Genomic DNA, 17,473 nt, shown 5'->3' on the forward strand with positions numbered 1-17,473 from the left:
CATCAAAATGCTATCATGATGCGGTACTTTTGGGAAGCCTGGTAACAACTGTTGTGATGTTCAATATACATATGGATTTGTCCAACAAAAATACTTTTTAGATGTTTTGTGACAAGTTACCTTTCAATTTTGTTATTTTGAGTAGGCTGATTCATAAACTGTGGGTGATTCATCAGTGTGGGGTCACTGTACTTCTTTATTCTGACAGACATTACCTAAGTACTCCAAAGCCTACTACAGTTCGGCCATCTTGACAATACACATCGTCCTCGATGTGACGGCCACTCCAACGACTCCAACGATATGTTCCTTTTCTCCAACTCGATGACCTAGTCCTCGATGTTGTAATGCTGCTTCACCAGTATTGGTTACAGCTATACTCCCATCACGCAACTCCTTTTGCAGACTTTTCTGCTAATGAATTGTATTCTCCAGCTTTCAGCTTTCTCCTTCAACTTTCATTTTCAACGACCCGCTTTCCGTTATGTTTCGGCAGAATTCTTTCTTCAGGGTTTCAATGGTACTGCAAGGTACTGCAATCCTTTACCAAAAGGGTTGACTTCATTTCGTCTGCTTTCAGTATTCACCACGTCCAATAACTTGAAATTTTGATAGATTTTGCAAATGAGTAATCCATCCCACTTCTGAATTGAAGGAAGACACGTTTGATTCTGAACAAGTACTTCTTTATTCTGACAGACATTACCTAAGTACTCCAAAGCCTACTACAGGATATACACTGGTCTGCTTTCAATACAAATATAAATGTAAGTACTGTCAAAAGTTATAATGTTAAACAAATGCCCCTTTACAGCTTTTCTACATTCAACCACAGACCCCCTTCCGATGTGAGAATCGGGTTGTGAGGGGATATCTTCAGCGGAACCGGTGTCTTGCTGGACAGCGTGAAGCTGAAGTCCTTCAACAGGTATGCCAATCCAACTCGAGCTTGCATCATTCCGAATCGCATGCCAATACAATTGCGGGGTCCTTCCCCGAACGGCAGGAAACAGTACGGATTCCGCTTGGCCACCTCTTCCGATGTGAATCGATCCGGGTCGTACTTTTCCGGGTTGGGATAGTATTCGGCATCGTGGTGTAGGGCGTATACCGGTACGATTATAGTGGAACCTTGCTGCAAGACTACGTCACAATTGGGCAGCTTGTAATCTTTCGATACTATCCTGGTTAGATTGGATGCCGGGGGATACTTTCTCAGGGACTCTGTAGAGAAAGTTTATTTATTAAAGATTTAAAATATTTGATGTAACAGAGCTTCTTACCGTTGATGCACTGATCGATGTACTGCATATCTTGAATTGCTTCGTACGTCAGAGAACCATGTTTCTTGATAGAATCCATCACACTTTTCCGTGCTTTATCCTGAAGTTCAGAATTTTGCGCCAGCTCGTACAAGCTGTTTGACATCGCTGTCGATGATGTTTCGAATCCAGCCAAGAAGAACACGAATGCTTGCGCAGCGATTTGTTCATCGGTGAGAGCTTCAGAATCCTCTCCCGTATTATCGGAATTGTCAACTTTCTTCAGCTTCATCAATAAGCTCATAAAATCATTCCTTTCAATGTTATTCTCTTCACGATACTTGATCGTGTCCTTCACGGCACCGATGAAGAAATCAGAAACTTCTTTATCGATAAGAGTTACGTGAAGCGATCGCGCCAGCGAACGGAATTGCTGTGCTGCTATCAATTTGACGAATCTTCCTTTAGCAATCGCGAATATTTTTCTTCCCATGCGCCTAAACTGAGCATCCGGGTCGTGTAAGCTGTTGCATTCCAATCCGAATGCGCATGTACCAATCACATCGGTTGTAAATCGAGCGAGAACGTCTTTCATTTCGATTTCGGTATTGCCCCCTACTTCGCTTTCCATCATTTTTTGAAACTCTTCGGCAACTCCAATGATGGTTGGATACATCGACTTCATCTTTCCCGAAGTGAACGTTGGTGTCAGTTTGGCTCTCAGATTTTTCCACTTCGTACCCTCCAATGCGACCAAATGTGCCGATAGTGGGTCATCCTTTTCGTTATAGTAAATTGATCGATCGTGGAAGTATTGAAAGTCTTTCACCAGCACGGTTTTAATGAAATCCAAGTCCATGGCCAGGGCCACCGGATTAATGAAGAAGAACACTCCTCCGACTGGGCCTTTTCCTTTAAGTTCCTTGTAACAGCGTTGCATTTGCGTAGAAAAATGCTCCTTCCGGCCCATGCCACGGATGTTCCCGGACGGGAAGCTCGGTTCCACATATGGTATTCCTCGTTCCTTCCAGTATGAATAGCGCTTACGCACCCACAGAACCGCCAAGGTCAGCGCCAGCACCGTCAAATAAATCAACATTGTCGAGCCGATCGGTTATTTCCGCGCCGCGAATGAATGTTAACTGACGAATCCCACCAAGCGAGCAGAAGGTTGTTATACTCTTTCCGAACGTAAAACTTACATACTCATTCACAGTGTTGCATGAGTGTGAGCGAATTTTTTTTATCTCGTGATTGTACGCGAAGTAAATTCGGCAAAAAAACCGTACTGAAGCAACGTATGTAATAGGTGACGAAAATGAACACCAACATTGCTTGGCACACCCACTTTGGTTGAACTAGACTAGTCCCCCAGATGAACTAAGGTTCGACGGGCAACTCGATACAGTTGTGTAAAGCGAAGTTCTCTCATCAACTTCAATCCGTCAGCGAATTATGTCAGCTACGGGTTGATTGTCGTTGCTTCATTAACGCTCTTCAATATCACATGCAAATATACAGACAAACCCAACCAGTTGTTGAAGTGATGAATCACTAATCGCACTTCCGAAGGGGGCTCGTAAGTCTGGAGTGAAATTGTGCAATTCATTCAACTGATTTATGGCTGCTGTTATTCATGTGCGCTAAGAGCGTTGAGGTTGGTCCTTATACAGTAGCATAGCCATCCACCATCGCCTTAAGGGGTTATATATGTTGAGGTCGAGAAGATAAAATGATTTTTTTTATTCTTTTATCTTGCAGTATGGGTTCTTATTAATGCTGTGTCAAATTTTCAAAGAGACCCAAGCAGTAGAAGCAAAGATTCAGCGTGTATATTTGAAACTTTAAACGCGATTATCTCGGAATCGTGTTTTCCCAAAAACGTCGATGCGGTGACTACGACTGCGGAATCAGTTCTTTACCGATTTCAACCAATTTTTTTTTTTTGAGTGTTCGCTATTTATGTGTCGTGTCCTTGAACAATCAATAAAACTTTTTTAGTTATTCCGATCGTTCAAGGACACCACAAGGTACTCTAGTAATGTTTTTGTTTGGGTTTGCGCTATCAGTTGAGCCATTGGACTGTAATCATAGTCACAGCAAACCTCTTTAAAGAAAACCACGTTTTACAGAAATGTTTATAACTTTGGTAATTAGTACTATTTTTTCATGTCCTCAAGCTGATTTTACACATTAAATATGGTACTATGCATGACGTAAGACGAGATTTTTTTCCTTATTTTCACGCACCTCAACTTGTTGAACCTGAACTAAATAATTAATATTTCACTGAAAGGGCCGTGTAGTCCACAATAAATGCAGAAATGTCCTTGGAACTTGGGTCCATGTTGCTCAGGCGGGAAACATGTAACCATTAAACAGAACCATGCTAAGGGTGACTGTGTTGGACCATAACAGGCCCGTGCACAGAAAAGGCGACATGGCACAGAGCGGACGGGTGCCCAGTGCACAGTGGGAAAAATCGACCCAAAAAACGGATCTTTTAACGCCGCTAGTTTCGGTACGTGAAGTTGACCGTTTCTGACGTAAAAAAATTCGAGAAATCGATTGATGCTAATTTCATTCACCGCAAGGTACGGGAAGTGGTCCATTTTGCCCCAGTTTGCCCTTTTGTCGTACAAAAAGAGAATCAAAATGTACTTTCAAACAACTAACACGACTGTAGATCATTGAAAATAGCTTCAGGTGTAATTGGAAGTTAATAGGAATCATAAGAATAAATGGAAGAGTCTTTTAAATGCTTATTTTGCCCCATATGCCCCAACAACTGTCGTATATTCACAATTTTTCCTAATTATGAATGGATTTTTAATGTTACTGACATGAAGTTGATTTGCTTGGCATAAACAAAAAGCACTAGATCTTTTTTCATCAGAATCATCTTCAGTAGTTGTCCAATTTGCCCCATTTTGCCCTATTTTCATGAAAAAATGAGATTCAAAATGTATTTATGAAAAAAAAATACTGCTATGGAACGTTTAATCAGTTGTGTGCATATTTGCTACAAATTAAGATTAGGGTTAGTGCTTATTATACCCTGTATTCCCCACCAAAGTCATATGTTTTAACTGTCCTTTCGATTACATTGATTTCAGTAACAAAAGTCCATCAATTCGGACATAAGCAAATGGGGGAAGTCAATTCATTCATGAGGCGACAACAACTCAGGGCAAATTAGGGCTATTTGTACCCTCCCGTGAATGATTCTAACCCTTATCGATAAACTGTATTTGTATATACAAAAAATGATCCAGGACTTTATGTACTGCAACCAGTGACATTTCAAAACAATAGAAAAAATGTTATCATTCAGCAGTTTTAGGGGCATGTAGGGTAAAATTGGGAAAATATCTTTCATTTATGCGCACGATAGCTGTTAGCTTCCAATTGTAACTAAAACTAATTTCAACGTTCCATCTGTTTCTTATAAATACATTTTAAATCTCATTTTTCTATGATAATAGGGCAAAATAGGGCAAATTGGACAACTACTGAAGATGATTCTGGTGATAACAGATCTAGCGCTTTTTGTTTATGCAAACAAAAAAGAAATTCAAATCAGTAAAATTAAAAATCCAATCATAATCATGTACAGGGTGCGGCAGGAAAAAATGCGAAAAGTTCAAGGCACTATTACACGCTAAATATGGGATATATATGACTATTTTTTCATGACAGTGTATCAGTCAATGTCTATATTCTAGCATTGAAAAATAAAAATGAACACATTTGATGTTTAACATGTGATAATGTAGGCCTAATAAGCGGATATCAATAAACTGCGCGCCCAATGGTTATAAAAAAAAACAAAATGACTATAACAGTAACAAAATTAGCTCAAATTCGATGAACAACCAAACCACACTGATCCAGAGCCATGTAGTTTCACATACCAGATGAAATAAGTACATATATTTGATGATATTGTAGAGAAAATCAAACATTTTGTTTTATCAGATGCGAAATTTAGCGACCTGTGTGATTTTCTGCGGTTTGAAAATTTTGGTTGTCTTCATCTTCAGGCGCCGCCCTGTAAAGGTTAGTGAACAAAATGGGAAATTGTTTAATTAACTTTTCAGAAAACTAGCCTATTATAGATCAAGGAACGTTGAAACATAGATTGGTTAATGTCAAATGGACGAAAATGAGGGTTGAAGTTGAAAAACACTTTCGCATTTTTTCCTGCCGCATACTGTAAAATTCACAATTTTAGCAGTTGTTGGGGCATATGGGGCAATATAAGCATTTAAAAGGATCTTTCATATATGTTTATGATTTCTAATAACCTCTAATTACACCTGCAGCTATTTCCAGTGATCCACAGTCGTGTTAGTTGTTTGAAACTACATTTTGATTTTTTTTTTTTGTATGAAAAAGGGCAAAATGGGGCAAAATGGACCACTTCCCGTGCCGTGCGGTGAATGAAATGAGCACCAATCGATTTCTCGTAATTTTTTACGTCAGAAATGGTCAACTTCACGTACCGAAACCAGCGGCGTTAAAAGATCCGTTTTTTGGGTCGATTTTTCCCACTGTGCAGTGTATGAAACATCGGCAGTGGTAGAGGTTTATTCCCTGCCTTGTGCACACGCTCTAGACCAGATCTGAACTAGCTGAGGATCTCTTTGGATGGAAGAGATACAGTATATTTGTATGCGTCAGCACAACTAGGAAATCGAGGTAATCCGAAACAACGCTGAGTAATTCTTTAAAATCGAAGTACTTGCAGGTTGAGTATTGTGTTGGTCTTTGCTGTTTGGCTTCTTGGCTGCTTTGCTTCGATCGCGTTCGCTATTGTCTCGCGTGAAAATCAAAACAATAGATGCGCGGGTGTTCAGTGTTCAGTATTGTGTTGTTCTTTGTTGTACATGCGAGTGTCGAAAAATAGTGTCGCACGTTTGTATCGTTTTAGCGATAGGTCGACGGGTGCTCGAATGAATGATTGATGATCGGTGAACAAGCTTTTGTTTTTCTTTGAAAGATTCAGTAAATTTATCTGTTAGTTTTAAAACCATCCTTCATGTATTTACTCAACAAGAACTGCAAAGTTCGTCACTTCAAGTGTCGGCCAAATTTTTCAATTAAATTTGTGTTAAAAAAATCTCCTGTATGTTTGTGCAGTTCGGCACCTTACGGTGCTGGCCACACTGATTTGATCCGTAATTATGCGTCAGTATTTTGCCCAAGTTGTGCGGTCCGTCACTGTTTTGTTTCAATATATCGATTTCATGGCAAGTAGCATATTGGTTCACCAGTCCTCTCAATTGCGAGGTGTTGCAAAATCTTTTACATTCCATAAACTTTAATTTAAATTGTTCATGGTCTCACCATTCTTCCAAATTTTGAGGTGACACATTTGTGTGTATGGGGTCGTACACAAATTACGTCACGCTTTTAGGGGGGAGGGGGGGGGGGTTTGCAGAGCGTGACGACTCTTACAAAAGGTATTGACGTCCCATACAAAAAGTGTAACACAGGGGGGGAGAGGGGGTTGAAAAAGGTCGATTTTTGCGTGACATAATTTGTGTATCACCCCTATACTGTAAGGTTGCATGGATCGCATCGCTTACCAAAGTGTATCCCTGATCTATGTAACTATCAATCCCTCCCTACTAACAAAACTCCTTCCCGTGACAACTGTGGAGGGTCCAGTAGTACATACAACCTCTAGTAGCAACAGTTGTCGAACTAACATTCCTTCCCTTTCCTCGGTAGACCGTAAGGCCAGCGCCGTTATTGACCCAATAAAGTTTGAGCTCTCGAAACGTGTACATTGAGGATGGTGGCTAATCCCAAGCCCCAACCAATTGGTTCTCTGTGCAATTTCGCTAGCTCAGGTCAATCACGGAGTAGCAACTACGAAGTGTACGGTCACCAATGCTCATGCTCATGCTCATGCTCAAAATCGAAGTACTTGCAGGTCGTTTTGAGCATGTTTTATGTCTTATGTTCGTAGAGAGACATCGGTCTAATTTGTGCTTTATACACGGTTACAATTATTTGGTTCAGGTGGCTTTTTTGATAGCAGATTTTTTCTGGAACCCAAACTATGCACGACTTTTACTGATAAATCGCCTTCGTATTTCACGACTTACATTGATGTCAGCTGTCAGAAGGGATCCAAGGTAGGGGGCTGTCCGTTATTTACGTAAGGGTTTATGGGGGAGGGGGTCTGGCAAATCTTACGCGTTATACAAAAATATTTGGGTTCTTATACAAAAAATCATACAGGGGGGGGGGGAGGCGGTGTCGAAGAATCGTGAAAATTCCCTTACATAATAAATGGACAGCCCCTAGGTAGGCGAATTCCTCCACTACCTCGAAGGTTTTCCCATCTATCGTAACGTTGTTTTACAGACGAACTTTGTCGTGTTCTGTTCCGCCTACTAACGTTTGCATTCACAAAAAAGGAACTTTTTACACCCGTTTTTCATAAAGTTCTTTTACACCGAAGTGCCATATTTTAAAATTTTCCCCTAATTCAAAACTTGATTACTACTTTTACTCCAATTTTCATAACGATAAATGCATTCATTGCGAAGTTATTCTAATAAATGCGAAACGGTGTTGAAAAATTCCATTTTTCCAATGATTTTCTACTAAGCACACACATTGCATTGCACTGTATCTCTGTGCTTCATTGAGATAAAATCGTTCAAAACTTTATACGAATATACAGGGGATAGACAAAATTACAGAGTGTAGAATTAGCATTTAAGTTAAAATACACAAAAATAAAAACAAAAAAAAAAAGTTGTTTATCAATGGATCAAATTTGGGAAAGATCGGACAATTCTACATGAAGTTTGAAAAATTCTGAAAAAAAGGTATAATTATCCCACAGCTTACTTTGGACTTTTATATCTTCGGATTCAGTGAACCGAATGTAATGAAATTTTGAGCATTTATGACTTATATAATGGGCTTCGATAAACTTTCGACTTAAAATTGTTAAAACGGAAAAAAAATATAGCGGTTTAAAAAATATTTAATAAAACATAAAATTTGTAAAACTTCAAAATCGCCTCAAAATTCAAGATGGTAATTATAGTTCATTCAAATTCCCTCGAATTGACTTGAATATAAATATGTTTTGAAAGGAAGTAATAAAATATCCGACAATAAATTGAAAAAACTTATGGGTTATGGGTTGCATGTTAAAAATAGACCAATTTATCAAAAAATCGTATAATAAATTTATTCGCTATAACATTTTTTCTCTTGAACAATTTTAAGTTATGTCAAACGTTTTTTAAAGCTGAAGTCATGATTACTCAATATTTCATTGTATTCGGTTCTTTGAATCCGGAGATATGACTGCTCAAAGTTGGCTATCGTATAATTATGTCTTTGACTAGAATCTTTCTGACTTCATGAAAAATAGCCCGATCTTTTCCAAATTTGGACCATTGCTAGACAACTAGTTGACCAACTTAAAATTTGAGAATTTTTTATGCACTTTTTTGAAAAGTTTCAGCTAGTAGACCATTTTTTTAAAGGTGAAAATTTTGCCTCTCCCGATCATTTTGTTTATCCCCTGTATCCAGGGATGGGAATACTCACTTGCAAAGAGTTACACTCACTTGCTATTTTCGTAGCTCAGAAGCGTGCAATCAAGAAACGATGTATGGACGACTTTTGCCTTGTGGTTTTGTCTAAAACTTTGCCGAATAGAGTAAGGGTCGCCCACGCATACAAAAGTCGTGTCAGAGCTGTGAAAGCGACTCTCCACGAGGTGAGTGTAATTTACATTCACCTCGTGAAGAGTTGCCTTTGCAGCTCCCTCACGACTTCGGTATGCGTGTGCGACCCCCACTCTATTCGGCAAACTTTTAGACAAAACCATAAAGCAAAAGTCTTTTTTTTTTATTTATGTGTATTTTAACTTAAATGCTAATTCTACACTCTAAAGCAAAAGTCGTCCATACATCGTTTCTTGATTGCACGCTTCTAAGCTGAGAAAATAGCAAGTGTGTGTAACTCTTTGCAAGTGAGTGTTCCCATCCTTGCCTGTATCTATGCATGGTTGATAAAAATACATGGGAAACTTAGACGATTGTGATCTTTGAACCTTTGAAGTAGGGCAACACTATTAAGAAAGTACGGTTAAATCATATGTTTCTTTCGGTAACAAAATTTCCTTTAAAAATTTGGTGAACTTCTGTATCAATTTCACCAAATGTTCACGGAAGATATCCAAATTCATTCGCAATTATCATGGGGATGATGATATTCTGTTTTGACATGAATCTACAACGACGATTATCATAACATAATTATAAGTCGAAATTTGCTGTTTTTTGACACCTAACATGGGATCCGTATTTCTCACATGTTTCTCAATTATTTTGAAGTGAAATCAGTATTATACACAACTAAATATGTATTAGTTTTCATATACAAATTGCTTAAAACTGTAAAAATATCGAAAAATATGTCAACTCGTTTGTTTTGTTCTACTGTAACCAAGACTGTAACCAACATCCTCACTTATATCCAATAAAACTGGCTTTAACTGCCTGAGCCAATTTTTCTAGCATAACGAATAGTGCTGTTTGTTTATATTTTACTTATACACTTTTCTAGCATACTTTAAAAAAGTCCATTTTTTTATGCAAATTAAAAATGTTATGGCAATCCAAGTTATTATCCATGTCGTCCGTAATGCACACAAATTGACCGGATTTCGTGAAAATCGTATCCCGGTTGTTTAGTACAGCACGTCCCATTAAACCTTCCAGAGCGATGGTGAGGAGTAGGCCATTTGGCTACCAATAAGATTTTTTGTATATTTTGTTTTATTTATTTTTTAATAACTTTATGATGAATATGATTTTTCAGTTATAATTTACTTAGGTCATAATGACATTATAAAAATATATTATTATTTGTGTCTCGGTCACTAATCTGAAGAATTGGTTCAATGAAGATATAATTTCAACGTCAGGAAAAAATGAGCTTTTGTTCCAACCACCTATAATTTATCTTCAAGACACTCTAACTTCATCCACAAACCTCCTTCAGAAGCAAGAATGATAGTGTTCGACTTCATCATCAACGGGTCATGCATTCTGTCCGACAAGGTGAAACGGAAGTGTTTCAACAGGCACGTCAAGCCTATGCGTGCCTGCATCATTCCGAAGCGCAGTCCTATGCAGATTCGAGGTCCTTCACCGAACGGCACAAACGCCATCGGATGACGACCCGCACTCTGGTCCGCATTGAAGCGATCCGGATCGTATTGCTCCGGATGTGGGAAAAGCTGTGGATCGTGATGGATTGCATAAACCGGTAGAAGAATACGGCAATCTTTCTCAAGTGTGACATTCATTCCTGGTACCCTGTACGATTTGGTAACACTTCGTACTATGTTTGTCACAGGTGGGTATTTTCGAAGTGATTCTGTGAAATAGAAATCAAGATAGAAATCAGTGATATCATCGATGAAGTCCAGTAACTGAATACCATTAATGCAATTTTCAATATACGCCATTTCGTGAACTGCTTCATACGTCATCGCACCATGCTTGGCTAGTACATCAGCAATGTTGCGTCGTGCTTTATTCTGTAGCTCTTGATTTTTGGCCAGTTCGTATAAACAGAACGACATTGCTGTGGATGACGTCTCAAATCCAGCCAAGAAAAACACGAAAGCTTGCGCAGCAATCTCATTGAATGTCAACATACCCATCTCATCAGAGCTCCCATCGATAGATTCTGGATTCCTCATTTTAATCAGTAAATCCATAAAATCATTCCTATGAATCCCATTTCTTTCACGATACTCAATGGTGCTTCGAACGGCGTTCATAAAAAAATCAGCAACATCTGGATCGGAGAGTCTCATTCCAAGTACTTTTGCCAAACCTCTGAATGAGTTACACAATCTCCTACGCAAAAATTCCATCGGTGACATGGCCATCGCTTTCCTGCCCATTTTTCTAAATTCCGCTTCAGGGTCCTTCAAGCTGTTACACTCCAATCCAAAGGCACAATTCCCAATCACATCGGTCGTGAACCGCGCCAAAAACTCTTTCATTTCAATATCTTCACCCTTGCCTGCTTCTTCCACCATACACTTCCAGAATTCCTCAGCTACCGTCACTATAGTCGGAAACATCATCTTCATCTTTCCCGATGTAAAAACCGGAGTAAGCTTCGTCCTCAAATTCTTCCACTTGGTTCCCTCCATCGTGACCAGATGAGCCATGATTGGATCCACCTTTTCGTTGCTGTATTCTCCACGATCATGAAAGTACTGAAAATCCTTCACAAACACATCTTTGGCAAAATCAAGATCCAGAATCACCGCCACCGGGTTCACGAAAAAGAACATTCCTCCGAGCTTGCTCCCGGTTTCCTTCAGCTTCATGTATACATCCTGACCCAGCAAACCAAAGTGGCGCTTGTTCATACCCCAGAGATTTCCTAGGGGGAAGCTGGGTTCAACGTAGGGCACCGAACGCCGCTTCCAGTAGAAATATCTTCGGCGGATCCAGAGGTAGGCCAGCGTGACAATGGTTAACAAAATGTAGAACAACATGGTTGGCAGGTTCAATAGTAATGGATGCAGCTAGGTAATAACACTTGCTTTTAACAAGTTTTGAACTATCTGTGCTATCATCTAAGCAAATTTCTTTATCAGTAGTTTTATTTTTGGGAAACTAGATTATGTTTGTACACAAGATAACAACTAACTAAAAATGCGTTTCGTGTATTCTATTGAAACCGCCAAACCATATTGCTCTCTGTTGCATTTCAAAATGCTGAAAGTTTCGTTAAGTTCTTTCGGGCGTTTAACTCTTTGAACCAGTAAACGTCGTTAATTGATCCTTCGCCCTAGTATCCATCGACGAAGGACAGCTCAAGTGACTACAGCTGTTGTCCTGTTCAACAGGATTCCAAGTAACATTTTTAGTTTTAGTTTTAGATAATTCTAAACCTACATCGATAAAACCCTTGTCATGACAATTTCATCTCCACAGTTTCTATCAAAACCACACGAAGGGCAGAATCGGGCTAGTTGGCCCACCCTGGTGAGGGTTGTGAAGAGGTTGTCAACGAGGCAATTCAAATTGTCAAGCTACGTTATGGTCATAACAAAAGCGTTTTGAAAACCATATGAACACTTCGATAAAGTGGTTTGGCATTTATAAAATCTTCTCTTGCCAGCTACACTAAACATGACATTTATACATGTTCACATCAATAATTTATAATCAGCCTGGAAAAATAATCATGCAGAACGAAATCTGTAAAAAATGCTCGAAAACTTCTTAAAAAACATTGAATTATGGAGGAATATTTTTGCTATACAGAGTACCTATTCTAAATGCCACAAGCAATTTACTGTCTAATTTGTTAAAAAAGAATCAAAAATCAAGTGCCCCTTTAAAATATGCATCGTTGTAATAATGAAAATATTTTTTACAGAACGGTTTGAAAAAGTAAAACCAAAGAAATCAATATGGCGGGGGAATAAACACAGTTTATTCAGTGGCGTAGCTAGGAATTTGGGGGCCCAGTGCGGAACCAAATTTGTGGGCCCCATGAAAATTACAGATATACATATTTTACAATGATTAATCTATTCTACTTTCTCTCAAATAATCACGCCGTTGTATTTTGTACAAAGCGTTGAAAAAAATGTCGACTTCGATTTTTTTTTAACATTTTCTTGAATAATAATTTGTCTTCAAGAATCTTTCAAGTGGTTAATGCAAGGGTGTCATTCAATATTTCTCTAAACACTCTTTCATGTATTCTTACAGTGTTGTCTCCGAGGATGTTTTCAAAAGTACTTCAGAGTACTTCAAACGATTCTTGCAAAGGCTTCAAAGTCCTTTTAGAATTTCTTCAAACATTCCTCCATAGTTTGTTTCAGGAGATCCTAGAAATATCCCCTAAATGATTTTTCCACGGAAGTAAATCATTTCTCCATTGATTTGAGCATGAGCATGAGCATGAGCATAGATGACCGTACAATTCGTAGTTGCTACTCCGTGATTGACCAGAACAATCGAAATTGCACAAGGATCCAACAAACGGAGCTTGGGAGTAGCTACCGCTCCCAATGTGCACAGTTCGAGAATTCCAAACTTTATTAGTCAATAACGGCGCCGGCCACGTCCTTACGGTCATCGAGGAAGGGAAGGAATGTTAGTGTGACGTGCGTTGCTACTAGAGACCGAAATCATCTCATCTTCTCCACGACTGTCACGGGAAGGAGTTTTTGTTAGTGGGGAGGGAAGAGTCACATGATTTGGATTCACTTTGATAAGTGATGTGATTCATGCAACCTTTATTTCAATCAAAACATTTATTCATTTTGACTAAAATATTACAAATGTGTCGACACTGAAGATAACGAACCATTCAAATTTTTGTGTAAATGCAAAAAATGAAAGAAAAATATTTATTATCAACTAAATGTGCATTGGGAACTAACGCCGACACATGACGTGACGAACTTTTCAATATTTGTTAGACAAATACACACAAACCAGAGAAGAATTTTCTACATCCTACAGCATTAATTATTATGATAAAATGGAACGAGCTCACCAATAAATATCCTTCGAAGTGTCCAGTGCGTATGTGCTGCAGCATCTTCCACTAACTGGTCTCTTCTCCGAAATCACACTGAACCGCTACAATTACACACGGGTACGACGATGTGCACATTCAAATTGACGACGACGACGCGGCCGATCCGAATGAGAAAAGCGGCACATCCACTTTGCCTCCAAAATCACACTAAATGGCACAAAAACCCGACCGCCACGCTTACACTCCGAACCCGCACGATGAAATCACTTCGGATGACTCGTAAATCATTTCTCCATTGATTTATCCAAGAATTTATCTTGGAATGTCCTCAAGTATTCATTACTCATCTTGGCGTTCCTTTGAAGATTTCTTAAGAAATTTTTCCAAAGATTCTTTTAGAAATTCCTCCAAGGATTCCTTCGAGAATTACTGCAACGCTTTTTTTTTTTCGAAAAAAAATCTGCAAAGATTCTTCAAGAAGATTCTCTAAAGTTTTGTTAAGAGATTCATCCTGGATTCCTCTAAGAAATTTCAAAAGAATCCATTGGATAATAATTCAAAAAAAAATCTTTCAATGATCCCTACAGAAATTCCTCTAAGAAAATTCTGAGAGGAACTTCTGTTGGATTTTTTTCCAAATATCCTTCCGGATTTCTTCCAACGAAGTCTTTAAAATAAGATAAAATCAAAAGATTTCTTCAGAAGTTTCTATAAGGATTCCTCCTAAGACTGTTTTGCCACTGAATTCTTTAAAAATGCCTAGAAGCATCTTTTAAGTGATTAATGCAAGTTTAAGATTTCATAAAGGGTTTCAATAGTTCTTCAGGAATTGCTTCAAAAATTCCTACGGGATTTTTTCAAGGACAAATCTTTCGGAATTTCGGCAAAGATCTTATTAAGATCCTCTGCAAAGGTTTCATCAATCGGATAAAGCATTCTTTGCTTAATTTATTCAATAATTTCTCCAAGAGCTTTATAGAAGATTACTTTTGGGCTTTTTCCAGGGATTGCTTTAGGAATTTTACCAAGGATTTATTCAAAATTCTAAGAGAATTCCTTCAAAGATGCCTCTAGAAATTCCTCGCAACCTTCCTTCAGGAGTTTTTCCAAAGATTTCTTTATAAGTTCATCCAATAAATTCTCTTGCGATTACTTATAAGATTCTACTGATTCAAAAAAAAATGTTAGAATTCTTTCAAGAATTCCCCCAAGAAAAGCGGCAAAAAAAATTCTACTGGTGTTCCTTAAAACATTTTTTGTGTTTTTTTAGGAAATTGTTTGTGAACTTCCTTAGATTTTCGAGAAAATTCCTTAGGTAATTCGTTGAGATTTTCTTCGGCGGTTTCATTGTAAATGCTTGTTTTTTTTCAATTCGCAAAATCTCGAAAGCAACAAAAGACGGAAATCCGTAAGGAATTATCAAATGAAATTTCCGCAGGAATTGCCAATGAAATTTTCTGAGAAATTAACGGAGAAGTTTTCTAAAATTGCCACCTTAATCTACGAATTAAAGGAATTTTCAAAGTACCTGCCTAATGAATTTCGAAAGGAACTATTGAAAGAATTACAAAAGTAATAGTCAAGTATATTAGCAAAGGGACTGCCGGTGAAACTTCCAAAGAAATTGCTGTACGGAAAATCGTAGGGTTTGCCTGATAAATTTCTAAAGCTATTTCCCAAAGAATTTTTAAAAGTTATGCCGTCGATATTGTTAAAAATAAAAACCTAAATCAATTTCGAATATTATTGCCCAGAACTTTTCAAATGAGTTACCGATCCAAATTTCAAAGGAACTGCCCAAAAAGTTTTCAAAAACTAAACCAAGAAACTCCCAAAAATAATCTTAACCCTCTAATACCCAAATTTTTGATTTTCATCTAAATATCATTTTTCGTCATCTAAAATCGATTTAAGCATGTTTTGGAAGATGATTCTTTTTAGTTCTCGATTTCGTGAATTTCAGTTTTCGATTTTTCTAATTTTTATTTTTGACCATCCCCACAGTTTTATATTTTTCCTGGAAGTCTATTTGGGGTACGAATTTTTTGAGATGAGAACATTTTGAGATTTTATGATTATTGTTAAAATATTTTTATTTTAAATTTTTTTCAAAGAAAAGTTTATTTTCCGTGTAATTTTAAGGAAAATAATTTTAGAGTGTATTCGATTCCCTTAAACTATAAAACTAAGATAGAATGATTTGGGAAAAATTTAAAATATGTTATTTGTAGCGATTCAATAGAAAATAAACAATGACTTCTAGACACTTAGCTGGCAACACTGCTAAAGTATATCGCTTGGCATCTGGTGCTCTCAGTTTTTTCCTAAAATTTTCTTTGAAAGTGCTTCCAATCGGGTTGGAATTATTGTGAAGATTTACGTGAAGCTCATATTTACACTGTGCATATGAAGAAAACCTAAATAGTGCATTAATTCTCACCAAAAAGTGCGGAAGAAAGTGCAATTTTCTGTGGATCATAATTGCATTGTGTGAAAATTAAAGAAAGGGGTGACAGAAGGACGTGCGAGGGGACCGAAAATATAGAGGCATTGTCGTCGACTACGATTGTGTGTTAGTAGTGATCTATCGCAGAGCGGGAGATCCGATAGCCTGAGGTTGGTGCTATCGGGCGACTGATACTGTTGTGCGTGAAGAGAGGATCTGCTGATCACTCAAGCCTAGTGCGCGGTGTGTCAGAATACAGTATTTGAAAAAAAAATCCAAAAGGAAGAATTTCAAAAAAAGAAACCGAAAAATATTGAAGTGCTGTGTGAAGTAATGGAGTCGTATGAAGAACCAGTTTCAAGTGCAGCGGCGGAAATGATGGAAACAGAAGATACTTTAAAAGAAGACGATCTTCTGCAAAGTGTCTCAATGGAAGATATCGGGGGTGGGGGATCGGTTTCGTCTTCAATCCTGAACTCTGACGATGAAGAGGATGGAGTGAATGTAACCATTAAGGAGGTACACAACATGCCTCCAGAGAATCCCAGAAACCGAGAAAGCGAAGTTATAAGGCCGAAGCTAAGTGGAGCGAAGAAGAAGCGATTTAGAAAATTGCTGTTGAATGGGATAATCGGGAGGAAGCACTGTCCATGGCTTTAATGCCACAACAAGTGTCGACGCCGAAGAGAACACGCAACATGAACTGCAGCAGCAACAGTGAGGGGAATCCCATCCCCAAAAAGCAAAAAGGACTTCAGGTTCACCATTCCGTCAACAAACGGATGGATAACATCAGATCAGGAACAACAACAAACGAGAAAAATGCGAATCAACAGCCGACCTACAGTGAAGTGGCCAAATGGGTGAGGGTAGGAATTCTCCCGAAAAACTACCCACAATTCCAGCTGACCACGGAACAGATGGACATGGTACAAGAGCCCATTCTTGAAAAAGTTGCGATGCAAAGAAGAGAGTCCTTCAAGCCGAAGTTCATCAACTGTTGGCAACGGACTGGGCATTTATTGATTAACTGTCAGGACACGGAAACGGCGGATTGGCTGGATACTGTTATTCCTACGCTTTACCCATGGCAAGGCGCCGAATTAACAGTTGTCCAGGCAGATGATATCCCACGGTTAGACGTGATGATAGGTTTCATTCCTCAAAGCGTGAACAACGATAATGACACTATCAG

The 17,473-nt window shown here is 38.4% G+C and overlaps 2 protein-coding genes across 2 annotated transcripts; both read right to left on the reverse strand.

Moving 5' to 3' along the window:
• Positions 1 to 697: 697 nt before the first annotated feature.
• LOC109421553 (probable cytochrome P450 6a14) lies at positions 698 to 2,565 on the reverse strand. Its single transcript, XM_019696073.3, has 2 exons — positions 1,284 to 2,565; positions 698 to 1,224 (listed from the first exon to the last, which is right to left on the reverse strand). The coding sequence occupies exons 1-2, from the start codon at positions 2,359 to 2,361 to the stop codon at positions 809 to 811; spliced, it is 1,494 nt and encodes a 497-aa protein (XP_019551618.2). The 5' UTR covers positions 2,362 to 2,565; the 3' UTR covers positions 698 to 808.
• Positions 2,566 to 10,174: 7,609 nt separating this feature from the next.
• Positions 10,175 to 14,255, reverse strand: LOC109421477 (probable cytochrome P450 6a14). The gene has a single exon (XM_062854850.1). It carries the CDS (start codon positions 11,824 to 11,826, stop codon positions 10,258 to 10,260), a length of 1,569 nt encoding a protein of 522 aa, XP_062710834.1. The 5' UTR covers positions 11,827 to 14,255; the 3' UTR covers positions 10,175 to 10,257.
• Positions 14,256 to 17,473: the final 3,218 nt, after the last annotated feature.

The sequence above is a fragment of the Aedes albopictus genome, chromosome 2, assembly GCF_035046485.1.
Source record: "Aedes albopictus strain Foshan chromosome 2, AalbF5, whole genome shotgun sequence".
Lineage (NCBI taxonomy): Eukaryota > Metazoa > Arthropoda > Insecta > Diptera > Culicidae > Aedes > Aedes albopictus.